At 45.5% G+C, this 27,630-nt stretch overlaps 1 protein-coding gene and 1 long non-coding RNA gene across 4 annotated transcripts in view; one reads left to right on the plus strand and one right to left on the minus strand.

Annotated features, from left to right (window-relative positions):
- The first annotated feature begins 228 nt into the window (after positions 1 to 228).
- Positions 229 to 27,630, plus strand: part of DPT (dermatopontin) — a 28,797-nt gene continuing 1,395 nt past the window's right edge. Inside the window, exons 1-4 of one of the 2 annotated variants that reach the window (XR_010412345.1) lie at positions 229 to 577; positions 12,521 to 12,646; positions 23,758 to 23,865; positions 25,801 to 25,973. Coding sequence is in view for 1 of the 2 variants with exons in the window: in XM_045877519.3 (XP_045733475.1) it covers positions 273 to 577; positions 12,521 to 12,646; positions 23,758 to 23,865 (539 nt within the window). In the remaining variant the exon portion in view is untranslated. The remainder of the gene's footprint in view (positions 578 to 12,520; positions 12,647 to 23,757; positions 23,866 to 25,800; positions 25,974 to 27,630) is intronic. The other variant, XM_045877519.3, reaches the window with a different exon arrangement.
- The window catches only part of LOC123846266 (uncharacterized), a 111,604-nt gene continuing 101,908 nt past the window's right edge, over positions 17,935 to 27,630 (minus strand). For both annotated transcript variants that reach the window (XR_010412347.1, XR_010412346.1), the window contains one exon: positions 17,935 to 18,411. This is a non-coding gene — a long non-coding RNA (uncharacterized LOC123846266). The remainder of the gene's footprint in view (positions 18,412 to 27,630) is intronic.

A 27,630-nucleotide genomic window follows, 5' to 3' on the forward strand; every position in this document is an offset into this window, starting at 1 on the left:
CGTTTGCTTTTATAATCTATGCGCGGAATTATTCTTTCTCCAGGGAATTTCTTTCATTTGTATGTTCCTCACATTTTCCTAGAATTCCACCTTAAAACGAGCTGGATGGACTTGTGGCCAGGATCTCCACGCCGAAAAGTTCTGCTTGAACGATGACACACTGCAGTTGGAGCTTGCTCACCCACATCTGGAAGCCACATGTCAGCGGCAGCTGTACAAAACGGTCAGCCCAGCGGCCCTAGGGTGACAGTGTTTGCCAGAAGCCCAGCAGCATGGACCGTGCTCTGCTCTGGGTGCTTCTGCCGCTGGTCACCGTGGCCTGGGGCCAGTACGGAGACTACGGGTATCCTTACCAGCAGTACCACGACTACAGTGATGACGGGTGGGTGAATCTGAACCGGCAGGGCTTCAGCTACCAGTGTCCCCATGGGCAGGTGGTGGTGGCCGTGAGGAGCATCTTCAACAAGAATGAAGGCTCGGACAGACAGTGGAATTACGCTTGCATGCCCACGCCACAGAACCTCGGGGAGCCCACGGAGTGCTGGTGGGAGGAAATCAACAGAGCTGGAATGGAGTGGTAAGGGCAGCCTGCACTCTTGGATGGGGGGCACGGCCATGACGGCACATTTGTCCCCTGGGGGCCGCTTGACCCCAGCCTCCAGAGATGGGGCCAGGAACTCATTCTCGGGGCGGCTGGGGCAGGGCTGGCTGCTCAGCAGCCTACATGACAGGACAGAAACCCAGGATGGGGAGTGCCCACGGCAGATGGGCTCCTCTGTGGTTCCGTTCCTTCCAGAGGCAGCCCTCCTCTCAATTTCGTCCAGGAACTACCGTGGGTCTGCGAAATGTTTACTAGCCCGCAAAAAGATCAGTACAGGAATTGAGGGTTTTTAAGACACTTTACAGTGTTGTGATGTCCAAATGGCATTTTCGTTTTGTAGTAATTTATTTTTACTATTTTGCAAAGGTATTGGTCCACAAGAGTTTGGGGACAATAAATGACTGGACCCTCACCGTGGACAGTTTGAGAAATGCAGATTTAAAACAACTGAATGGGGGAGAGGGGACAAAGAAATTTAGGCAAGGAGAAGGGAAATGAAATACCTCTCTACTGCCCTGCTAAAAGGTGCTCTCTTGGTTATAGGAACTGAGGTCCTTCTCTCTGTCTGAATTTAAAGTAGGTTTCACTGCCAGAAAATAGTTTACTGAAGACTTTTAGGGAGAAGTGCTGTTCTGGCCTGACTGGGCTCTGCCACAGTCAATGGCATGGAAATGGTCCAAGCTGGTGCTTGGCTGTGGGGTGTGACAGTCCCAGCCCCAGACCTCGGTCAGGATCCCATCCCAGTACTACTGCCTGTGAGGCTGGCTATTCATGCAGACTGGATGGGAAGGCAGGACCCCTGGGGGGTGGGATGGGGGACGTGGGCTCTGGGGGAGGCAGGTCCAGTGAGGAGGAAGCCCCGCTGCCGCTGGGTTTTCTGGAGAGCAGGACTCTGTGAGGGTTCCAGCAGCGCATGGTGGAGAGTGGGTTGGGGTGGTCAAACTCTGGGGGACCGCACAATCAGCAGACTGAACCATGATGAGACCCCGGGAGGGAAAGACACTGACGCGTGTGTGCAGGAACCGGGCAAGAGAGGGGACTTCTGAGTAGTCAAAACAACTGCCATTTATTGAGTGTTTATCCTGAGGTAGCACCATGCTGATGCTTTATATGGATTATCTCATTAATGCTCAAAACAAATCTATAAGTCATTTTATAGGTAGACAAATTGTGGTCTAGAGACCCAAATGTTTCCTCAGCCCAAAAGTGGTAAAGGCAGGATTTGGATCTAGTGAGTCTTAACTCCAAATTGTATGTCCTTGGCCACAGTGATGAGCTTCTCGAGAGCCTGCTGCCCCCGCCTGATGTGGGCCATTGGCCCAGCCAGGGGCCGGGACTGGACTCAGGGAAGTGGTTCATCCTGGGAGGATGGGATCTGCAAGGTCATAGTGGAAGCCGAGCCCGGGAGGTTTGGGGACCAGCTTGGTTACTGTGGCTGAGGAGGGGCTCAGCTTGTGGAAGGAATGGGGAGTGGGTCAAATAAGCAGCTGCAGGTGGGGCCCTTTACTGGGCCTCCCTTCTCTACCCCACTGCCTCTGGTGAGCAGATTTAATTATTCAAAACTCCTTCTGAAAGGTGACCAACTCAGAGTCCAGGCTTACCTCAAAGATCCCCTTAGCCAGGCCCATTGCCTGGCATGGAGCACAGCACCACCTTAGTCCATCCATCTAGGGGGCCGTTATATGGGCGGGGCCCCTTTCTAATGCCCCTTTTTTGAGCCATATAGTAAAACAGCGCTCAGAGATGATTTCTTAACCCCAAAGGAAGAGCCTTGGGCTTGGAGTCAGAAGGCCTGGATTCGGACCCAGCTTCTAAAGGCCACGTGACCTTGCCCCAGGGATTCAACTCTCTAGGCTCCTACCTCATCTGGAAAATGAGTGGTCACACTACGTGATCTCAGAAGAATCCACAACTCCAATACCGCATGCTCTGTTTGGCCTTGAAAATGCATTTGGATTTTTCTTGCATTCTGTTGATCCTTGTGTTTATCCCTGCTAGGGAGAGAAGGCAAATGATGTTTAGTTTTAAACTTGCCAACTTGCATCTGGTTTGTCATTAACTCCCAGACTGTTTGAAGCAAAGCAAAAGAGGAAGGGAGTGGACATGAGATGGTTTTTTTTTTTGGCCAATGGGAGTCCAATAAGAGGCTGACGGGTAAGATCACTCTTCCACCCTCTTCCTCCACATTTTGGGCTGTGCTGACTCAAACGATTTTCCTTCTCCCTTTCCACCCCCTGTTGCCTCCTACTCTGCTAATCACAGAGTGAAAAATGCACAAACATGAAAAACAGTTCCTTTATGGTAAAACTCAACTGCCCCAGGTCTGATACCAATTACCCCAGAAGCACTTTTTTAGATGATTATTGCTTTGAGTTTAGACTTCAGTCCCAGTGAAAAATCTGGAAGGAAAGAATTTGCTCATAGGCTGAGTGAGGGGCAGTTACACTTCCCATGGGCTGCAAGCTTGTAATCTGCTCTGGGGGAAGAGCTGTGGACGGTTTTGTGAATTTGGCTGCCTTGTATAAGTGAATCAGCTTGCAGGTTTATTTTAAGAGGGAGGAGGAGTCTAAAACACAGATTTGACAACGATATATAGGACCTACTAAAGACACAGGCTAACTGAAGCACAGATTTAAAAGGTGCTCCATGGGGTGCCTGGGTGGCTCAGTCTGTTAAGCGTCGGACTCTTGGCTTCAGCTCAGGCCATGATCTCGGGGTGCTGCAATCGAGCCCCGCATCGGGCTCTGCACTCAGCACGGAGTCTGCTTCAGATTCTCTCCCTCTCCCTCCTGCTCACTCTCTCTCAAATAAAGAAATAAAATCTTTTAAAATAAATCAATAAAATAAAAGGTGTTCCAAGCATGGGCTGGGTGGCTCATAACACTGCTGTTCGCTATAGTTTCTCTGTAGAAAGCCACCTCTTCAGGGGCCATATTCTGGAGTGTGCAAGCCGGCTCCCCTATTAATGGCCACCAGGAGGCTTTCCCTGAGTCCCAAGAGTGGCACTTTGCCATTTCAGGGCATGCCTCGGTTGTTCTCAGGGAATCTCTAACTCGACGTGGCACAGGCTAGAGGACATGTGAGTCCTGTGTGGAGCAAAATGGAAGCTGGAATTTGCTAGTGAGGCTGAGCTGTCATGTGGTAGACGGAGCTCTGGTCTTAGAACCAGGAAATCTCGATTCACAGCTCCTGTTTCTATCATCTCTTAGCCCTGTGGTCCCAAGCATTTGATTCCTCATTCCGGAAAAAAAGGAGGGTGCGGCACCCGCCTCACAATAGGGGGTGTCACTGTGTGCGTGCAGGAGAAATGTATAGAGGCGGGACTCTAAATCTCAATGTAAAGAAATGCCTGGCACATCACAGGCGGTCAATAAAGGTTTAATGAATCTGGAACTTGATGAGGCTGGTTTTGGGGCAAGCCAGATTTACATGGAGCCTGAATTCAAAAGAACAGCATTCTGTTTGTTGGCACCTGCTTCCCCCGTCCCCCCAGCCCCCGGGGAGGGCCCTGGGTTTCAAAGGATCTCAGGAAGGTGTTTTTAAATGGCAGCTTCTCTCACAGCTGACAATTTAAATTTATGAATTCACCAAAGGCCAGTCATGTGACGGAGAAGAGGAGAAAGGAAAACTGTCCCAAGACCTGTGTTAGCATTAAGGTCAATCTGAAGCTGAGAATAGAGGGCAGAAACTCAGTTTGCCATAATCTGACTCTACTGGAGAGCAGGACTCTGTGTCGTACAGAGCAATGCCCCTGATTCATGGTTCTAAGCACTCAGGACACACAGAGCCACCCCTCCTCTGAGAGTCTTTTTCAGACCACCTTGTCTGAACCCAAGTTTCCCACCCTCTACCCCCCAACCTGCTTTATGTTTGCTGTGGTGCACCTGTCATTAGCTGATTTGTATTTGTACAGTGTTTGTCTCCTTCAAAACAGGCTTAACAAATGTAGGGACTTTGTCTTATTTGACGCTGCATAGGATATTCTCCAGGGCCTAGAATAATGTCGGTGCATAGTAGGACCACTAAATATGTATGCAAGACTAAATCAGACTAGTGCGTGCTTTGGGTAATTCAAATCCCAGTCAGTGTTCCACCCCCCACCACACTCAACAAAGAAGCCTGCAGATTTTCCAGCAGGGGAAACCATTTTGTTCATATTTTTGGTTTTCAGGATCCCATTACCTATAATATAGGGCCCAGCTTTATTGTTCACCTCTCATTTTGGCTAGCTGCATTTGCTGCCCTGCAGGATGGTCTTCTGAGACTTCCTGAAGTTCTCTATAACATGCACAGAGGATGTTGGACACACTTACCTCAGGATGAATTCTTTTTTTTTTTTTAAGATTTTATTTATTTGAGAGAGAGAACGAGATAGAGAGAGAGCACGAGAGAGGGGAGGGTCAGAGAGAGAGGCAGACTCCCCCATGAGCAGGGAGCCCAACGCGGGACTCGATCCCGGGACTCCAGGATCATGACCTGAGCCGAAGGCAGTCGCCCAACCAACTGAGCCACCCAGGCGCCCAGGATGAATTCTTAATTAGATTTCCATCCTACTATCCCCCAAATCTTACTGTCCCAATAATTTCAAAAATGCAATAGTGAGCTCTTTATCTCAAAAGCCACTTGGGCCAAATGCCACATGGTATTCTGGTTTGGATCTTGGAACAAAAAAAGGTCATTAGTGAGAAAACATGAAATCCAAACAAAGTCTGGAGTTAAGGGTTGTACCAGTGATAATTCCTTAGGGTTGATCAAGGAACCAGAGTTCTGAAAGATAAGATCAGGGAAACAACTCTTCTGTAAATCTAAAATCACTTCAAACTAAAAAGATTTTTAAAAGTAAGGATGCCGGCTAGTAGAGTACATACTGGTAGTTTAAAAGGCAAACAGCAACAGAATCAAAGAAGCTTAGCGCCAGGAGGGGCCTGGAAAAAAATCCATAACAATGTCCTTGCATCGTAGATGAGGAATGAAGGCCAAGAGAGTCTGCAATTGAAAAACCCATGAAATAGGTGCATTCCGTGTAGGTGCTATTACCCTAGGCCTAATTTCTGCGGTGCTTGGTAGTTTATAAGCATTCCCCATTTATACGTTCCTTTGCTCATTTATTCACTACCAAATGCTTATTATCACAAATTTTGCCAGACTCCAGGATCATGAAGATGAATGACATACAGTCTATGCCCTTGAGTTACTCGTAGTCTAATCTTATTTGATCTTCATGGTGCTACCAGGAGGCAGGCACTACTATTTCTCTGTTTTACAGATGAGGGACTGTGGCTCAGAGCACTGGGAGACTTGCCCCCTGGGAGCTGGTGAGCAGTAGAGGACAGGGCCCAAGCCAGACATTCTGATACCCCAGTGCTGGCCGATGTGAAATGCTGGTGTCGTTTCTGTTCTTGGATAAAGCTGGGCTAAAGAAGATATCACATCCACGTAAGAGTGACTTCTGAGGGCAAGAAGGCGAGTGTGGGAGAAGGGTTATGGCAGCTCCACGATTCTTGCCCACTCCCCATCGAGGTCACTCTTCTTCTAAGTACTAGGAATCAGGTGTCTGGGGGAACTTGAGTTTTGCAAAAATGGCTCTTGGCTGTGCTGATAAGATTGGCAAAGTTTCACTAATCCCGGTAGGGGATTTGCTTCTGTGGGGGTACCGGCCAGACATAATCTTCCCAATAAATAAGAGATTTCCCAGAGTTAGGATATCTTCCTCTGTGCATGTGTGTGTGCACCGTGTGTGTGTGTTTCTTCAAGTTATCTTGAAGTAATGGAAAGATAACTTTTGCAGTCAAACAGGACAGTTCTCAAAATGCCACCCCACTCCTTCTGATGGAAGTTATGTCAACCTTCCAAGCCCCAGTTTCTACCTCTACAAAGACAGACGTGTAGTGAGAGGTAAATGAGATAATATATAGGCATTACTGACTGTGCGTCCTTGAGAGAATCACATAACGTCTCTAAACCCAAGTTTCCTTATGTGTCACACGCTGGTGGTGGTGAGAACTGGTTATGCGAGCCCATTTCATGAGATTGTTTTGAAGACTGAAATAATGAGCCCGGGTTAGAGTGCTGAGCACAACACCTGGCATGCGGTAGGTCCCTGACAAAAGTTATTTATTTTCACTCTTATGACTACCCTGTAGAAACTGAAACTCAAAGAGATACATATCACACAGTCCATTTTAAAGCTGGAGCTCAAATATAAATTGCTACATTACAAAGGCCCCTGATGTGTACCACTTTGTTTGGGGAACATATAATTCAGTTATGATCTATAAATATCTAAGCATACATTATGAGTGTCTTGAATATCGGTCACATTTTCAGATAGACATTGAGGCAGCATTAGATCTCTGGGTTAACAAATATTGTGATAATTGATGTTCATGGGTTCCTGTGGCTGAGGCTGAGATCCCCGCATGACCTGCATTTGCTCTCAGGCCATAACTGATCTCAAGACATTAATACGTCACATAAGATAATCCGGATCTTCTCAGACACCTTTGGGATAGTCTCTACTGCTTGTATTTTTCCAAAATGGGGCAGGAGTTGGTATTTTGGGGTGAATTTGTTTTTCTCTCTCTGTCCTGCTATGTTGGGTTTTTTTTGTTTTTTTTTTTAATCCAGAGAAGGTATTCGGCAGCCCATTTGTGCGTCACCATCTGGAAACCTGGTAGACAGGCAGGCAGACTTGAAACCAGATGCACGGAAGGCAGAAGGACTCTTCCTCAGATGCGGGCAGGCAGAGAAGAGACTGCCTTCAGCGCAGCGCTATTCAGATGATTGTTCACGTCCCCACCTGAGTGGCAGAAAGCCCAGCGCTCAGCAGTGCAGCGCTTACCTCCAGAAATTCTGCACTATTGCACCTTGCCCCCAAACTGGGTTTGTCTCTGCCTCTTGCCACTTCCCTGTCCCAATGTCCCCACCCAGTCTCTTGCTCCTCTTCTCTGGCTGGAGTGCCAGTCTACTTCTTCTCTCCAATCCCTGTATTGCCATAGCCCGTGCTAACTCGTATAGCCCTCTGGAAAGAATTCCAGACCAAGTATCGTACCAGGCAGAGAGAAGGTTCTGATGAGGGTTTATTGGAAGAGTTAATGAACATTCTAAAACCCTGTGCTCTATGTTATAAATGCCTTAGAGCAACTCAAAGGATTAATCTGGGGAGAAGAGAATTAACAGGACTCAAAGCTTTATTCTAAAATAATGAATCTGTCTTGGTGGAACTTAAGCCCTCATCAAGCTGGACTGGGGGAAAAATGGGGGGAGTCATGGAGGCTGTGTCACATGGTCTCCCCAGTGCTGAGAGCTCTTATTCCATCTCTGCTGTGTGGTTGGAGACTGGCTAACAGGCCTGGAGCACCTTGCATGTCTGTGGAACTGGGAGGAAAGAGACCAGAACAACCAGCCCATCCATTTGATGTGACTATGAAAGCTTGACCAAGATGGCCCTGCTTTACCCTGTTCTACACCAGACCCATCGCCATAAGTTTGAACTTTTTATAAGTTTGGACCAAAACCAGCAAAGACTGGAAGGAGGGACTAAAACTCCATAGAAGAGTTCACCAACAAGACCAGACATATGCACACCTTCCAGTCCCCACCCCCATCACTTGGCCTGACCAAGAGCCTGGACCCAGTGAAGACTACAGGAGACAGAGAGAAAGTCTGGCCAGAGAATGGACCAGAAGCAGAAGACAGTCTTCGACCAATTCTTTGTGCCCCTGATAGCTCATGTACAGAGTTTTGGCCTCAGAAAAATGCATTTGGATCCTGCTCTTCCTGTTTCCATCTTGGCCAAGAGTGACTTAAATAAGGCTCCACACAGTGTGGTAATGACAGGGCGGGGACAGAACTTGGGTCTGCTGCTTCCTCAACAACAGCTCTTCGTCTCCACCCTGTCGCTTCTTTGTTTTACTGCTGCTGACACAGGAGAAGGTTTTCTGTCTTTGCTTTCCGGGGCACGGTCCCAAGATAAGCCACTTTCAAAAGGCCACCCTCCCAGAGAAGGTCCCTGAATATTGTCAGGGAAGGGATAACTAACTGCCTTGTGATTTGCCTTCTAGAAAGTTTCTTCTGTCAGGTGGGGCAGGACCAACAATGATCCAGTTTGTGAAACAAAATTGAGCCTTCAGCCTTCAAAGGGATGGTGAGAAAGAAAGTCTGCCTTCTGAAATGGGGAGTAGACAGCTTCTGAAGCAGGGCATCCAAGGACTCAGATTCCGAAGGGATGTTCTCAGGGAGTCCGTGCCCACGGCTCCTCTGGGGTCCCATCACAATCCACCCAGAAGCCTGCAGTCTTGGGTCCATACTCTTCTGCAGGCCCATTCAGGAGCATCAAGCCGGTGCTGAGAAGTGGAGCAGAGCCTTCGGTGTGTCTTTTCATCACTGGCCACTTTTTAAAAATTGAGTTTGAATCCTGTCAGTGATGCCAGCCCTCTCCTGCTCCCCCACGCCCCTCGTGTTCACAGCTGCCCTCACCCCTCTTCTCTCCTGCCTGTTCCCATGTTTGTGATCCTGCAGATGTGGCCAAATGTCTAAGTGAGTCTCGCCAAATAAGGTGCTTTTACAAAAAGTTGATTGAAAGGGACAAGAATGGAGGGGAGGAAAGCCCAAAGCTCTGCTCATTTCACGCCCTCAGCCTGAGCAGGCTTGGTTCCTGAGGGAAAAAGTGGATGTGGGGAGACCATCACTCACTCCAGATCCTGGAAACTTCTGGGGGGGAATGTCAGGGCCCTTTCTGGATCTGAGTGATGGGCTCTTCAATGTCAACTCTGCCTCTGGTGTTGGAGGACGCCTGACCAGTCATCCGTTCATTCGTTCTTCTGTTAAACATCTGCTAGACCTGCCTTGTCAGGCCCCATGGGGAATTCAAACTGAAAATTGAGTGATCTTTTCCCTTAAGGACTTTACTATCCACTCAAGTATCTATGCTACAAAGTGGGTGTGTGTCAGCAACCAAGACAGCCAACCTCCGTGCTTGGTTTTAGGGAAACAACAGCTCAGGGAATACACTGGAGTCCACCAGCTTTGCTCTGACTGGAGACTGGGGAGCCAAGGCAGCTTTGGCCAAGTACACTCACAATTGTCGAGTAGGCAAAATGAAAGTATGATGACAATAATAAAGAATTTATTAAGCACCAGAATATATATGCATTGTCTTATTTGGTCTTCACAATAACTTAAATAAGTATGTGCCATTATTATGCCCATTTTACAAATGAGAAAACTGAGGCCAATAGAGAGTATGAAGCCTGCCCAAGGTGACACAGCCAGTCCAGCAGCACAGTCCATGCTCTTAGCCATTCTGCTCTACTGATCCCCACATGAGTGTGAAAATGTACCCCAACAAAAATCCAATTCTGGATTTCATTGTCCTGGCCACATGCACTACCAAACTCCAGTACTCTACCAAAATGGGATGGCCGTGGGACAGAAGCTGGAAGAGAGTTCTGCTTGGTTTTCTAATCTTCGCAGGGCAGCATTATCTGAGGTGGTGTGTGAGGGAGTGACACACACACTCCCCACACAGGATCGTGGGGCAGGCCACCTGGCTGACAGCCAGCAGGGAATTCACAGAACTTGGATTTCCTTCAGAACTGGTACCCCATGAAACAGGCCAGCTTATCTTGTTACATGTATTTTTACTTAAGGGAACTTACCACCCTGGGAACACTGTCCCCTGTGGTGATCCGAGTGCACAGGACAAACCCATACAATTGGAAGAAGAACCATAGGGAAACTGCAACCTGGCTCGGTTTTGAAAGGACTGTTTCAGAGGAAGCCAGAACTGTCATGATGGTAAGAAGGAAGATCACAGAAGCTTTGTTTACAACTTTTAGTGCTTTCTCTTGAACAGCTCTCACTCACACTGCTAGAATTAGGATATAATAGACTATCTTGGACTATCCACCGTCCCGGACCCGAACACTCCATTCCAATCACATTCCCAAATGTGCCAGGTGTTTTCCAAAGTGGCACCACTCCTGGTGAGCTGTGAGCAGTGGTAGAGCAAAGAAGGCTAGGACGTCAAGGGCATGGGTCTCAAGGCACATTTTAATCTGCATTCCTGATCTGCCGTAGCTGAGCTCTCTAGGGTCCGTCAGAACCTCTTACAAGTCCCAGGGACAGGCACCTCGGGCTAATACGGCTAATACGTGTGACTGGCCAAATACTAAGCCCATCCCTCACTGCCCTCAGCATGGAAGCGTGGTGATTGATACAGAAGAATTGCTGGGTACAAGCTTGTTGAGTGGATGAACAAATAAACACATGCATATTTGAGTGTAGGTATGCATGAATAAATAAATGAATAATAAATGAATGAAAAGGACAGATGCCTTCCAATCAGAGCCATCGAATATATTTAATATCTAGTTTCATCAGATCCACAAGATCATTTCTGGCAATTACAAAGAAACCACCGATGGTTCTACAGTTTGTGTGTCAGCAAGGTCCCTGTCACCCATCAGCACAGAGCAATTATTCTTACTTTATCTGTTATATTTCTGGGGAACTTATCTGTACTTGGAAAACGGGATTGTGTTCCAGAAGTTTTCAAGCCATGACACATAGGCAGCCGCCTGTTCTGCTCACTCATGAGAGGGAGCATGATCAATGGCTGGGGGGTGGGAGGAGGGACATGCAGAGAACCTGATGGAGCTAAGGACTGGTTTTGGAAGGACTTGTGAGAGACCCCCACCCCGCATAAGCCCGGGTGGACAACAGCATCGTCATCATCCAGCAGAAAGTGGCAAACTTTGGGCACTGGTGGGATTTGGGGCAGGGATGGGAGAAAGTAGTACTGGAGGTGGGACAAAGGAAGAAATGATCACACTGTCTAAAGCCAATGCTTAGTTAGGAAGGTGCTGTGAAGATAAAAGGGGCTGACCCCCAGAGGCATCAGCAGCCCAGCTAGAAAGAAAGAGTGACAATGCCCATGGCCGCAGGGAGGGTCTGTGGACCAGAGAGGAGGGGTCACCTTCTTTGAAGAATTAGAACAGAGCATATAAGACAGGAAAAAGACCCCTACAGGGAATTTGAGGTCAGTTTTCCTGTCACCACCCTGTAAGGAGTGCTTCCATATGCCAGGACCCACTGTGGGCACTGAGGATAAATCCAAGCAAAACCCGCCCCGACCATGTAGAGCTTACAGTCGAGTGGGCAGTAAGAAGATTCCTGGGTAAGTGGTGAGAACCTGGGGATGTGGTCCCAGCTTCCCACCGGGTGCCCTGGACCAAGTGCCGTGCCCACCTGGGCTTTGCAGGTACGTGGGGCTTGAGTGAATGAGTGCCCCGTGCAAACTCCCAGGGCTCTGCTCTTGAGCAAAAGAAATGTTGTTTGAAGTGCATCAAATCATTGTGTTTCTCTGTCTTCTTTTTATTTTAAATTTAAGTAAAATAAAGTGTATTCTCTTGTAAGTAGCATAAATAATACAATCTTGCATTTGTAAAAGTCTAGATGCCTCTATATCCATCCATTTATGCTTGCTTCTAACTATAAATTCATAGACGTCTACCAGGAGCTGCGCTCCCCAATTTCCTTCAGCTGAAATATTCTGAATCATTTGAATTTTAATGGTGAGCATGTTATTTCCACAAATATAGCAAGTCTTTATTATTTGCAGTAAAATGGAAGCAACTAGGGCACCTGCGTAGCCCAGTCAGTTAAGCGTCCGACTCTTGATTTCGGCTCAGGTCATGATCTCAGGGTCCTGGGTCCGAGCCCCACATGGGGCTGCGTGCTGGGCACGGAACCTGCTTAAGATTTGCCCTCTCCTTCTGCCCCTCCCCTCCTTCTCTAAAACAAGAGGCATAAATTGTCAGGAACCTAGGTCAGTCAAAGCACGGCCTGGCTCAGGAGCTGTGGGAGCTGGGGTCTTGGGTGTTCTTGCCGTTAGTTCACTTGTTCTCTTCTCTTCAGGTACCAGACGTGCTCCAACAACGGGCTGGTGGCAGGGTTCCAGAGCCGCTACTTTGAGTCCGTGCTGGATCGGGAATGGCAGTTTTACTGCTGTCGGTACGGCAAGAGATGTCCGTATTCCTGCTGGTGAGCCTGGCAGCCAAACACAACACCTCAAGACTCCTGGGGCTGGAGGGGAGCTTGGGGGGGAGGGGGCGCTCTGGTCCCCGTTTCTGACTTCAGATGAGCCTGGGCTGTCACGAACAAGTTTGGAATGCAGCAGGCAGCACGTAGAAGGAAACGAATGTACAAAATTCATGAAAAGGCTAGAATATTCTCTCTGGGAGGGACCTCACAGCTCATCAAGCCAATGCATCTACACCCCTCTTTTGGCAGGAAGAAACAAACAGAACTATAGAACAAGGAAGTCCCTTGTCCAAAGTTATGCAGCTATTTCGTGAGAGTGTCACCCCTAGAGCTGAGATCTACTGACTCTTGTTGCAGGACTCTTTCCCTCTATCACAATAACTTCTCATCACATCCAAGGCTGCTGGACCTGTTTGGGAACCTATTTGTTCCTTGTCACCGGTCAGAGTAGCAAACATAGTCTATAATTATAGACCAAAGAAAGAGGCTAGTGTTTTCTAGATCAATTTGTAATTCCAGTTTGTATAATTTTGCTCTTTCCTGCTCCCTGGGCTGATGCCAAATATCCCCTTACCTAGCTTTCAAATTGACTAGGAGAATGTGTATATATTTATTTACCCGGATAACTTCCAATGGGTGTTGACAACACAACTTGTCCCAAGTTCTTCAGTCTAAAAACAAGCCCAGCATTTCTGCCTTGGACAAAGGGATCCAAAGTGTCAACTTTTTTGAAGTGTTTGAAGTGTGGCTCACTCAAGGGATTTATCTCTCTGCAGTGTGGTGCTAGAAAGGACAGCCTTGTGGGTTATGCCTTCTTCTGCCACCGGACAGTATTACTCCACAGATGCCCAAGCAGGGCACCATGGGTCTCGGCACAGGCAACTCCAAAAGCTAAGAGTTTTCTGTTTAAAGTAATGATAAATTGTAAACCCAGAGCTCAAAGCCAGTAGCTGTAGGATGGAGCAGGGGCTTGTTCCAGCTCTCCAAAGCTGCCCCCATAAAGCAGTTCTTACCCCACCACGGCAGGTGAGCAGGCACGGCTAGGGTGTTAGGACAGAACTGTGACAGATCCTGAAGCAAAGACCTAAAGCCTGCACATGCTGGGGTCGTGTGGAGGAAGCACTGATGGGACAAGAAACTTGAGTTCCTGTCTCTCCCCTCCCCACCTTCCCCTCCCTCCCCTCTTCCCCCTCCTCCCCCTCTTAACAGTGCTGTCTCTGGAATGCCACTTTCCTTCTCTTTGGGACTCAAGTCCATCACTTAAAATGATGGCCAACTTTGCTGGGTCTCTGAGATTTTTGAGAATCTGATGAAAGCTATAAATCTTGTCTTCGGGAAAAAGAAAATACACTTCAGCATATTTAGACAAAAGTTTACACAGAATTTCCAGGAGCCCTCAAACTCCCTGAAGGCCACCAAAAGATCTTTGAGGTTGTTTTAAGCCCTAAAAATTCCTTGACGCCAAAGGTGCTTTTGCAAAAGGCAATCCAGATGCCCAGAACTGATTGCCAAGACAGGGTGAAGGTCCTAAAGACGACTGGGACCCACTGAGTGGGGAGAGAAGGTAGGAGCCTGCCTTGCCGCTGTGACCTGAGAAGCAGGGCTTTCCCCAATTTTCCTGTCCCCAGTCTGCTAACAGAAAGCCCCCCCAATGGTGAAATCTGCCTCCCTTGTTGAGAGGCATTAAAAGCCAGTTAAAATGTAAATAAATTATCAGAAAGAGTAGGCGACAAACTAATAGTCCGTTAATCCATTACCACATTAGCAAGATTTCCCCTTAGGCTCCAAAGGAAAACCTCAGGGCCCTGTGGGGAGGATGCACAGCCTAAGGGCAGCGGGAGGACCAGGTGTCTGGGGGCTCTAGTTTCTGCCCCTCATGGATGTCTGTTACAGCTCTTAGTGTACTACACTGGGTCTAGCCTGGGAGCCTCTGGAGCATACAGGGAACTCATTGATCTTTGCATCCCCAGTGCCCAGTGTAATGCTTGGAACGTAGTGTCTGCTTGATAATTATTGAGTAAATATTGGAATAAATGATTCTGAAGGGCATGCAGAATAAGGTGAAGAGGCCCAGAAAATATAATTTACTTACTTACTCTAAAAGTTTGTTGTTGTTGTTTTTTAACTCTGCTTTTAAATCCCACTCTCCCATCCTTTCCCTAGAATGTAAACTCTATACAAGCAAAGATCTCTGTATTGATATATTCCAAGCCCTTAACTAGTGCCAAGCACTTATTAGGCACTCAATAACATGTGTTGAGTGAATGAATAACTTTGGCCTACTTCCTAACTCTGCGAGGATAAAATGAGATAGTATATGTCCGGTACTGCTACTGGCTATGATCACACAGAGCTGACCTGTCCCCTGCAGCCCTCCCAGCTCCAGGGTAGACGCAGCCTCCTCCCTAAAAGACAGGCCTTCCAAAGGCTGACTCTACCCAAGGTCATCACAGTCAGGGGTGGGATCGCCCTGCAGGAAGCAGAACCAGTGGCTGGAGCGGGGTGTGCAGAGAAACAAGAGATGGTCCACTTGGACAGTCTACTAGGGGGCCACTGACTCATTGCCCCCCAGGCAGAAGAGGAGGGAGCCCATTCCATCACTGTGAGGACCAGCTTCTCTGCCAAGACAGGTGGGAGAGTCTGCCCCTCTACTGATCACACAGTCACTGGCTGGTCACCTGGCTTCTGGCCAAACAGAGTAACAACAGGGAGTGGACTTAGGGCCCAAGGCTTTTGGTGACAAGGCAGGCAAGAAACGGAGTCTCACTCATTTTGGAGAAATTGCCTAACAGCAGAGGTGGGGGTGAATGGAGGTAAGGGTGGGATGAAGGGGAAATAGCTCATCTTCCCAGAGTCCCCAGACTCTGTGGAGTCTGTGATCTGCATCACTATCCTGAGCATTGTTGCTTGAAGTTTACCCTGTCTCTTTGAATGCTGAGACCCAAAAGACATCCAGATCTTTATGTCTCAAAATTCCACTGATTTTCTAATGATGCTCCAGATGGCCATTGGTCACTTGGGGGGGTGGGGGCTGGTTCCAGGCTCCTCCTGCTCCCCACAAGCACTGGATGTCCTTCTGCTCACGTACTTTAGAACTTGGACTTTTCAAGCTCTCTTAGATGCAGCCCACCAATTGCTAAGATGTTAAGAATTTAATGAACATGGAAATATATACGTAGGAACAAAGTCCTGAGGTTAAAGATGAGCAACTTTTCCTCAGTTACCCGAGACATTCAGAGCCCAGTGGCAAAACTTACCCAGAGCCTTGGTCTGCAATGGCCTCCTTCGCCCTGCCCCCCCACTCCACCACCAAGACATGTCATTAATGGTCAGCAGAACCCATGGGGGAAAAGAGGAGAGAATTACTCAGAAAGACACAACAAGTCAACTTGGAAGCAAGTCCCCTCTGAGGAAGGCTTTGCTTAGCTGCATCTATTTCTGACTGCACGGTGTTAGAGCTGAGAGCCACTGTGCTTATCTAAGGAAATGGTATTTTTTCAAAGGGAAACTTGGAGAAGCAGCCGAATGAGATTGCAGTATGCACCATGGTATGCAGTGCATGACTCACTATCCCACTGCGGTGTCTAGACGTTTTAGTGGCATCTTTAAATTGCCTGAGTCATGACGTTATATTATGTCTTTCTAAACTACGTGAAGCCTCTAGGGCAAAAATTAAGTCTTATTTCTTCAGCATCTCAGCGTACTGCCTGGCACAAAAGAGACCCTTAATAAATTTTTTGAATGAATGTTGCAGGCCCGTAGAAACAGTAACAGTGGTGAAACCTGACAGTGATATGATGATGTTTTAGAGTTGAAAAGGATTCTTTCACAAGCATTATTTTGTTTGATCCTTCTAACAGTCCGTCAGAGGGAGAAGTGTTTTCCCACACCTTCCCACTGTGAAAACTGCTGATAACATTCCTATTTGAACCCTTCCCTCACGTCACTTAAACTGGCTTGAACTACCTCCCAGGGAACTGGACGCATGTGGGTGGGGACATTTTTCTCTCCCACTTCGAAAGCCACTCTGTAGCACTGAGCCTGACCGTGTTTTGAACTAGCTAAATGAGCATCAATCATCTTTGTGTTTGCAAACATTTAAGGATTCAGAAATGGCACCGCTCTTGCAGGAAAACAATACAAATTATCCAACCAACTCCCAAATGAGCACGAGATTTATTTGTTTGGTGGGGACCAAGGTGCGGCTCTCATTTCGGACTGAGAAGTTTCTCGTTGGATATTACAGCCTCGCTGAACTCTGGCCAGAGAGTGAATTTCTGATAGACTCAGATATGCTGTCACTAAACAGTCCCCACTGGGTTGGATGCATATGTAAATTTTACACATATTTATTTATATATGAGAATTCACATTCTTTTTTTTTTTTTTTTAAGATTTTATTTATTTGACAGAGACACAGAGAGAGAGGGAACACAAGCAGGGGGAGTGGGAGAGGGAGAAGCAGGCTTCCCGTTGAGCAGGGAGACTGATGAGGGGCTCGATCCCAGGACCCTGGGATCATGACCTGAGCTGAAGGCAGACGCTTAACAACTGAGCCACCCAGGCGCCCCGAGAATTCACATTCTTAGACCAGTCATCTGCAAACCGCAAACACATGTCACTGAAGAAGCCGCAACCCTTCAGAGCCTGTTTGTAATAACTCCCCAGTTCCCAAGCAGCTGAGCTGCTGCCTGCCCCACACTAGACTGTCCCCTACCAGCGTGCAGGGCTGGCCAGGCGCAGGCTCTGGGTCCTGGGAACCGACGGTTTTGAATTGAGCATCGATTTCCTTTTCCATGGTTCTCCTCCAGACCTGTGGCCTTTCATTAGATTCACTACATATTATGTTTTGATGAAAAAAAAAAATGTTACTCCTCAGAATCAACATAGATGACATTTCAGTTTTCTCCCAATCTTGAGATCCGATGACTCTTGCATGTCACTTCCTCCACTGCCTATCTCCCCTCTCTCCCTGAAGCTCAAGTCCTACACCTGAGAGTATTTTTCTTAATTCCTAGGTAGCTCTAGTTAACAACAACAAAATCAGCTAACTAGAACATTCTTCTCCTCTCTCCACCCCAAAACCTCGATCAAAGCTAATCTTTAACTCCTCACCTCATGGCTCAGAATTTAATACAAGATGGGTGGTGTTTGCACGACCAGTCCCCCATGATATCATGACAGGGACAAGAATGACGTCATAGGCACCCCTACGGCCGTCTCTGTTGCCTCCCGCCCCTGGTCAGGTGTCACTCAGCACTGTGCCCAGAGGCTGGTAAGAAGGGCAGCTTCTATGATGGTTCCTCTGAGCAAGCTGAAAGCTGTTATTATAGAGATAAAGACACCCACACTCTGTTTTAGCTACTTGCCTTTACTGGAATCTAGAGACAATCATTCATTCCTCCATTCATTAATTTATTTAATCAGCCAGCCAATGTGAATGGATATAAAATAAGTACAATTTATAGACTTTGATTCCATTCATTCCCTGTAATGATGATGATGATACTTTTATTTATTGAGCATCTAGCATGTGCTCATGTGTTAGTTCATTCACTTCTCACACACAGAAAATATGACACTTTCACACAAATGAGGGAAGTGAGGTGCAGAAGTTGTGACCCATTCAAAGTTCCAAACTCTGTTCAAAACAGGTCTGTCTGCCTCCCAACCGCATGCCTTCTGCACAGTATTGAGCTCTCCCAATCCAGAGGAGAAAGTAAGACCCACACAGGTGAAGTATCAGGTAGCAACACAGTAAGCATCTGGGAGAAAACAAAGAAGAAAGGTGTTATTTCAGCTGGAACAGAGATGTTGGAGATGTCAGTGTTTAGGACCAAGGTGACCATGATGTAATGTGGCTGATGAAAGCCAGTAGGGATGGAAAGAAATGTGCTTGCTGAGCAACCCTGGGCGTGGACGGTGAGCTAGAAACTTGGTTCCAAGAGAGCAATTTGGAAAATATTTAGAGATTTTCCTCCTTCTAATTTAAGTCAGAGATATCTCTGGAACTGTGTTTCCCTCTGTGGTGATACATATTTGAACCATTTGAAATATAAATCTTCAAAATGCTGCAAGAAGACAGACATGAACATGCAAGGTTCTGTCTCATCCCCCCAGGGTCTAGGGTCTCTCCCTAGTGCAGAGGAGGGCACTTTGGTGGCTACAGAGACCTGGTCATTCAGCCCCATGGGGTCAGTTCCCCAGCTCTCTGGCAGGGGAAGCCAGGTGGCTGCTCCTTTGCAGGTGCTTTCCTTCGTGCATAACTGCATTTAAGTCTTATTTTTCTCACCTTTGCAAAAATAATTCAAACAGGTTCTGATGCAACTCCTATTGGGGATGCCAGGCCATTAGCAAAATAGTCTAACCTGAAATATGCTCATTCCTGCTAGCTTCCCTGGAAAAGCAGTATGCAAGAGGATTGATCATGAACAAATTCTGTTTATTTAAAAACTTCTCACTGATTTGCCTGTCCAAGAGGGACATACTCCTTGTAGCTGGTAGTAGAATGTGAGCCAACCTCAACACATCAATTCTACAAAGGCTGAATTTCTCATCCATGCCACTGTGAACTAGATTGTTAAGGTTTATATGCTGCCAGGTACCACTGACCCCTTAAGGAGCTCACCAGATTGGTCATCATCATGAAACAAGATGCTTTTATGGGATCCTGGGGGTTTTTGTTGTTGTTTTGTTTGGGGGCGGGGGGAGGAATCCTGTTTGTTTTTTTTTAATCAAATGCTACATATGTGGTGCTGATAAGTAACAGGACATTAGAATAGGATATTTAAAATAAGGTGCTGATTGGGAAGTGGAGAAAATAGGGGCAAAACAGAATTAGAGGTTGGGTTGACCAGAAGAAGCTTCTCAAAAATGTTATTTGAACGTGGGTTGCTCACCAAAGAATGGGTCAGAAAACATCCTCAGTTTATACTTGTTTAGAGAAAAGCTGAAGCTTCCTCAGGCACCCCCATTCTGGTTTGTTAACGTGTAAATGATGGGTGTTCTTCCAGTTCCTACAGTAGGGAGGCTGTGGGGTGTGCTTCTCTGGTGCCCCACGAAGCAGGATAAGGTGGAGGATGTGATCCTGGCTGACTGTAATCCAGTTGTCCTCACTGCCAGCAGATCAGGCATGTGGCAAACAGATCCTGCTGCTGTGAAGTTTGACTCTAGGTTTAACTGCTCCTTAATCACTAATAGAGGTGGATTTTGATGCCATTTTACACTTAGTCGCTCTCTTCTGAGGATTAGACTTAAAACCCCTTCTTTCAACTATTAAGACTGGTCCTCACTCAAACCTCTGACAACAAGTAAAACTGGACTCTTGATCCAACTAAATTGTATCTCTACTCCCCTCTTTAAAATGGGTGTGAGGACGTATATCCGGGCTGGCTCTGTCCAGTTTTCACAGCATAGGAGCTAGGACATCTCTCAGCAGCAGGCAGCTCCGATTCTGATAACAGACCGCTCAGCTGCCATGTTTTGATTCTAGTCGGATCTGTTGATAATTTCAGTGCTTTAAGAATCTCAGATGAGCGGGGAGCCTGGGTGGCTCAGTCGGTTAAGCGTCTGCCTTCAGCTCAGGTCGTGATCCCAGGGTCCTGGGATCAAGCCCCACATCGGGCTCCCTGCTTGTCGGGGAGCCTGCTTCTCCCTCTCCTACTCCCTCCTGCTTATGTTCCCTCTCTCGCTGTGTCTCTCTCTGTCAAATAAATAAAATCTTTAAAAAAGAAAAAAAAGAATCTCAGATGAGAATATCTTCTATCAATCTTAAAAATCGCTTCAGTTGGATTGGGTTGTCTTCAGCTCCTAAGATTTATTTAATTTTCTTCCATCTCATTCAACCCCATCTAAGAAGTTGTACAAGTGGTTCTACATTATCAAGTTCCTGCTAGGCTTTTCTCAAGCTCTTTTCAAGTTCTCTGTCCTGTCTCGTCTTGCCTGCAGTTGGCAGAGAAAATATTATGGGGTGAGAAAGTGTACCCCAATATTCACTCATCCAGAAGTGATAGGAGGAACACACACACACACACCACACACACGCATACACATACACACACACACACACGAGTTCTTTGGAAAAGGGTATGTAAGGATCCCAAAAGAAGAGCTTCAGGGGCGCCTGGGTGGCTCAGATGGTTAAGCGTCTGCCTTCGGCTCAGGTCATGATCCCGGCGTCCTGGGATCGAGCCCCGCATCGGGCTTCCTGCTGAGCGGGGAGCCTGCTTCTCCCTCTCCCTCTCTCCCTGCTCATGCTCTCTCCCTCTCTCTCTCTCTCTGTATCTCTGTGTCTCAAATGAATAAATAAAAAAAAAAAAAGAGCTTCAGTTATATACCCATTTCAGTGCTTTGAATAAAGGCGTCTTACTGACTGGCCCTTCCCTTCATCTTACCAAGCTGAAGGCTTGTTCAATTGCTGTAATTGGTCTAAGAATGTATGACAATGCTTAGTACGAAGTATGCTTTGCCAAAAAGCTGCCTGTAGTGACCTAGTAATTCACAAGGAAGCTAGAACCACACAGAACTCTTCCCCACCCGCCCTCAGGAAGCCCAATGCCACCGCTTATGAAACCCTGATTTTCTACTTCCTTATAGCCTCCTTTAATTTCTTGACAAGTCCCTATGCCCTGTCTCAGTGTCTAGCTGACAGTTTAAATTCTGCTTTTTCTCGGAGGTGCTATTACTGGGGCTTTCATTTATTGAGACATTTTGTGTGTGCATGATGTCTTCAAGAACTGAATGGAGACACATCTATCTGGTTCTAAAACTCAGAATCTTAGATCATATTGAAACAGCAGTCCCCTCTATGTATGGTCTTTGCGAGGTTCACTTTCTACTAATGATTTGGACCATTTTTCTTCTGAGTTTTTAGTTTCATAAAGCAGGCATAATTTCCATCAATGTCCAAATTCCTTCCCTGGTCCTCTTAATCCAAGGTTCTGTAAGATAGGCTAAACTTATCTCACAGTTTTGTAACAAAACAACAACAACCAAAAATCAAGTAAAACAAAAACCCAGCTGAGACCAAGTTGGAAATGTACCAATGAGCATGCACCACACCTTCTCTAGGGCAATCTAGAAATCTACTGGATAGCAGTACCCCCCCCCCAAGGGAGGCTTCCAGACAAACTGTCGAGTTAATCGGGGGGCCAGTATCTGATCACTGCCAAAAATGAAGCAATAGAGAATGCCAGTTAAAGTATTGGATAAATTATTCCCCTTTGAAGCTTAACTTCATGATTTTTTTTAAATGCAAGCCTCTCTTTTCTACTTTATTCCATATTTGTTTAACTAACCAAGTAATCTGACATCAAATCAGCAAAAACTTAAAAAATAAATATCTAGACTGGTTATTTCCAAATAATTTTGGCAATTATATTTAGTTTAGTGCAGTATTGCCATATGTCGATTCTGCTTTAGAACATATCAAAATGTTTGGCAATTAGCTTTTATACACTGAATCCCAAGAGTGCTTCCAAGTTCTGGAAAATATTTTGTATTCCCTGAAGTAAGGAAAACACCTCCTACCCTATGTCTTTTAATCCTAATTTGCATTATTCACATTTCCTACCAATGCCTCTTTTTTGGATAAACTTTAGTCTAGCACTTATTAGAATCCTCAGGGATCACAAATCAATGGGACCCAAGTGAGGCCCTATTAAGTCCACTTATGAGTCATTTAACACTTTCATTAGAAAGAAGTCCTTGTTCTAGGTCTCTTTAGAAGCACAAAATAGATTTCTAAATTAGCAGAGCCTTATTTCCCTCCATGAACACATTAAGTGAAAACACATGTAACCCAATCTGGGTTGGGCTTGACATCCTAATGAAGCATAATTATGTATTGAGAAAGGTCTCAGAACAAGGACAGCTATAAAATGTGAGGAAACAATTGTAAGCCTAGAGAATGGGCTTTCAGGGCTCTAGCTAACTCCATGTTATCTTGAGCTAACCATTGATCTTGCTGCATCTAAGCACTGAGATCCTCCTAGGAGACCTTCCAGTTTATAAATCAGTCTTTTTAAGATTTCATGACAATCCTTGCAATATTAAGTCTACATAGCGGAACATCTTTCTATCATCAACATATATACAACAACAACATACAAGGACCTGGTGAACCCAAATCAGTTGAAATTCCTGATGCTCAATTACTGCCTTGGAGATACAGATAAAGACTTTGACAGACCCATGTCACACTGAAAGGACTATTTTGGTCCCAAAGATCCCCTTATGAGAATCAAAAGATTCTAGATTTATTCCAGGCGGACCACAGCAAACCTAGAGAGACGCCTGGAATTGACTTAATCTTAGAGGGGACAAAAGGAAAAGGAGAAGGGGGAAAAAGAAACAAAATTGTTCCTATGATTCAACTTCTACCATTTACACATCACACATATTTCTCCTAGTCCCAGTGACAAACGTATAAGGTAACTTTTATTCTTCTATACACCAGGAAACTAAGATTAAGTGACTCTCCCAAGGCCACTTATTTATTCAACAAATACTACGTAGCAGGAACTATTTCAGGTGCCACAAAACAATGGTGGGCAAGGAAAAGGGGAATTTTGTGGGGATTAAGTATTACTTTAATATTTTTCATACATTTTAATCATGACTCACAGTAAAAAAATACATATTAAACTATCACGCCATATATGCATCATAAATACACATACACAGTATATTTGAAACAAAGTTTTTACACACACAAGAACATATCTTTAGTGTGTGCTCTGATATTTTCTACTCTTTCTTTTTTAAAGCCCATTTGGTAATAACCAATTAAATTGATTTCATGATCCACTAATAATCACAATCCATAGTTTGGAAACATGATTCCAGCAGACTTAAATGGCATGGACTAATATTGATATTAATTAATATTTCCTCAAGGCCTGGGGAGTTATCTACATCTTTTTCAGTGTGTAGTTTAACGACAAGAAGAAAGGAGAAGCCGGAGGAAACCACCCATCTTTTCATAGCCTGAAATGGTTTGGTGGAGGCCATCTAACTCTGGCTTGGGTTTCCCATGAAGTTCAAATGCCATCTCTTCTTTGTAATAATAGTGTTTTATCTTTTTCCTCTAAACTTTTATTCTTACCACATAGGCTGACCACAGAATATCCAGGTCACTATGGGGAAGAAATGGACATGATTTCCTACAATTACGACTACTATATGCGAGGAGCAACCACCACTTTCTCTGCAGTGGAAAGGTGAGCCTTCCCAGAGGCTAGGAATTTACATCCGGGATTTTCCCTACTTTATTTCTTTTTTTTTAAATTTTATTTTATTATGTTATGTTAATCACCATCATTAGCTTTTGATGTAGTGTCCCTACTTTATTTCTACTTGGTCTAGAATTCACTGAGAGTTTCCTGGGTGGTGGAAGGCCATGGGAATGGAGCTATTCTCATAAACCCATTTCATGGAATAGCTCACCCTTGGAGATGAGGATGGGCTCCAGGCCACTCAGAGCAGAAGAGCCTCATCTTGGTCTCCCATGATGTTCTAAGCTCTGCCCTTCACTCGATTTCAAAGAGCACTTTTTCTGACCCAATGTTAGGAGGAGAGGGCAAAAATGGTTGAAGGACCATCCACTGTCAAATTGGAACCCCACAGATGCCGATACTGGTCTCTAGATGACCCCCATCTTGGGTTGCAAGGAGGGAGAGAAGAGAAGGGGAAGGGACTCCACCATACTTAGAAAGGAAAGGGGAGGATTTACATAACCTGAAGGCAAAACAAACTTCTTCCATCTCCTTTCCTAATAAGCTCCCCAATCCTATCCCAAACACTCAAAACAAAACAATAAGAACATGAGAACTCTTCTCCCAACTAGTATAGACAGAGGTGTCGATAAATTCAGGTATTTTCAGTCAGGTGATAATCACTTTACACAGCACATGAATTCCTGAAAAGTCACCAATAAATGTTTTGCAAACAAAAGTTACATTAACTCCTTAAATAATGGACTATGATGAATGTGAGTGTGACTTATCTTTCAGGGATATTTATGTTTTCAAATGAAATGACATCTCACCTAACCAAGTTAACATGACCCAGAATTTAAAAAAACAAAAACAGGGGCACCCTGGGTAGCTCAGTCGTTAAGTGTCTGCCTTCAGCTCAAGTCATGATCCCAGGGTTCTGGGATTGAGCCCCACATCGGGCTCCCTGCTCCCCGGGAAGCCTGCTTCTCCCTCTCCCACTCCCCTGCTTTTGTTCCCTCTCTCGCTGTGTCTCTCTCTGTCAAATAAATAAATAAAATCTTAAAAAAAAAAAAAACAATAGAACAAACATTAAATAGCTCTGAAAAGGCACACTACATGGTGCAGGCTCCACAAAGACCTTTATGTTTATTCCTAAGAGAACCCCTCATTTCTCACACATTAATCATTTTTATTTTAGATCCATTTTTTTTTTAATTTTATTTATTTATTCATGACAGACAGAGAGAGAGAGAGAGAGGCAGAGGGAGAAGCAGGCTCCCAAGGAGCAGGGAGCCCGATGAGGGACTCCATCCCAGGGCCCTGAGATCATGACCTGAGCCGAAGGCAGACGCTCAACCATCTGAGCCACCCAGGTGCCGTAGATCCATTTTTAAGTAGCTTAGTTAACTATTTTCTAGAAGCAGAAAACTAAAATATGAACAGGGAAAATAATACATAAAATGAAACTCTTCACCAGTGAGAATAGCTAAACGACATAACACGCACACAAAATATATTTAAGAAAAGGAAAGACTTAAGAACTCAAAACCATGGGAGCCTGGAGACAATTAGCAAGTGTGTCGCCCCCAAGGGCAGACTGGATAACAGTGCAGTAGGGCGTTCAGAATTCTTAACAATGTCTCCATGTCAATAAGAAAATTAGTTCTGCATTGCCTGGTTAAGAAGGCAAGAAGGAATATAATAAAGAAAGAATACCTTCCAAAATTACTACTGCATATATATATATATGCTTATATATATAATTGGATATTTTCACTGCATACATATCAAAATATCCAATTCCTATTGGCTTGAAATTTTTCAGTTATGTAGAATAACCCAGAACCTTGAAAAACTGAGCTATCATGTCATGCATTTGTTTAAAATGAACATGCCCGTGTGATTTTGCTGTTGTCACTAACAATCGGTGGCTTAAAGATCCACAGCATGTGTTCCTTCAGCTCTGCTGAAAGATGCTAAGGCCACAGCGTCGGAGAAATAGCATCAGTGCAGGACCTACTGGGCAGGGACTTTCCTTCCATATGCAAATCAGAGTGGGTTCCTCCTGGAACGGAGTTGCTCAGCCTGAGCACTATTGACATCCGGGACAGGTAAGTTCTCCGTTGCAGGAGCCTGTCCTGTCATACCAGATGTTTAGCGGTATCCTTGGCCCCAGTCACTAGATGGCAGTAGTAACCTCCCCTCCCCCATAGTTATGACAACTAAAATCCCCCTGGGGAGCAAAAGTGTCCCTGCTTGAGAGCCACTGGTCTGGAAAGAAATCAGACTGAGCCTGATTGAGTCCCTTGGTTCTCTTAGGACCAAGTTTAAAATTTGCTCAGCATCAATTAACAGTCTCTTGAAAGAGTAGTGTGAATGCCTGGCTTAAGAGCCTACTTATCTGTCTGTTGGTATACAGATAAGTAAGACTTGCCTACAGTAATGAAATTCATCTGATAAACATGCACGCCACCAATTTGCTAATCTCCATCTAAAAGAAGCCATGTCCTCTGTTGACAGCTGCAGGAATAAATACTAATACATAGTTGGACACCAAGACTCTCAGGACTTGTACCAGGAGACCCTCTTCCTAATCATTGTAAACAAATGACTTGGAGCAGCTGACTCAGAACTGCAAAGCCTGACTTAGGTTGACCAGCATGTCCCCTAGCTGCTGGCAAGAGGTATCTCCCAGAACGAAGTGGGGTCAGTCCCACGTTCCAGATCAGAGGCTGGAGGGAGACCTTCTCAGTATTGGTTGTTGTTTAAGATAAACCAACCTAGGAAGAAGCCTTGCAGGTTGAAAGGGAGAAGGGTAATTCAAAGATTAACTGACCCAGCTGTGCTTTGGAAGGATTTGCGTGATCATATATGGAATGACTCTTTATATTTACCCTTTGTTGGGACTTTGCAAAGGATGTGACAGCCGTGTCCTCTGATGGGGTTATGGGCATGTAGTTATGGGGGTATTGTAGTATAAGACGAAGAGCAAGATTTCAGTTCAACACACTTGGAATCTGAAGTTGTCACCTCATTATCTTAAAGAAGGTCACATGTTTCTCTGAGTCTGCTTCTCCACCTAAATCATGAATCATGGTGAAGATTAAATGAGCATACTGTACACCATTGCAATGCTTGATATACTGAACTCACTCAGAGCACAGTGGTTACGATCAACATATCGCCATTAAACGATGTTACACTGGAAGAACACCATGCAGAGTAGGCACTCGATAAATTTTTGTTCAGTGGGTGAACAAAGAACAATGGCTTGCCCTTAGCAAAGAACATTCATTGAAATGTATCCACACCACATTTTCCAAGACAGAGCAAATCTATGTACTTTCATACACATGCCTGACCTCTAGAACAAACATGCAATTCAATTTCTGTTACACATGAATGGCAGACATTTTCCTTTTCACTTTATGGGTTTTCAGAGTTGTTTCCCTTCACTTCATTTCCCTATAATAGTGTTTCCTGGAGGGCTACACATCGTATATAGTATGGAGCCTGGAACATGGTAAGTTCTCAGTAAAAGAATAAATGAGCAAATGGGTGGTCTATTTAAGAGAAGATTCTTTACAATGGAATGGAGACAGTGTCAAATAAATGCTTTTAATGCTGTTAACCTATTTGCAAATAGGTTACATTAACATACATTACATTAAGGAGTTAATGTAACTTTTGTTTGCAAATAAATGCTGTTAACCTATTTGTCCTTGAGGTACTCAGGGTAGTGCCAGCTGACCCCTTGTGACCAATAGG

This window comes from Mirounga angustirostris, unplaced genomic scaffold (assembly GCF_029215605.1).
Source record: "Mirounga angustirostris isolate CCGP_5_RB_7025 unplaced genomic scaffold, mMirAng1.0.hap1 SCAF_6, whole genome shotgun sequence".
Taxonomy (NCBI): Eukaryota; Metazoa; Chordata; class Mammalia; order Carnivora; family Phocidae; genus Mirounga; species Mirounga angustirostris.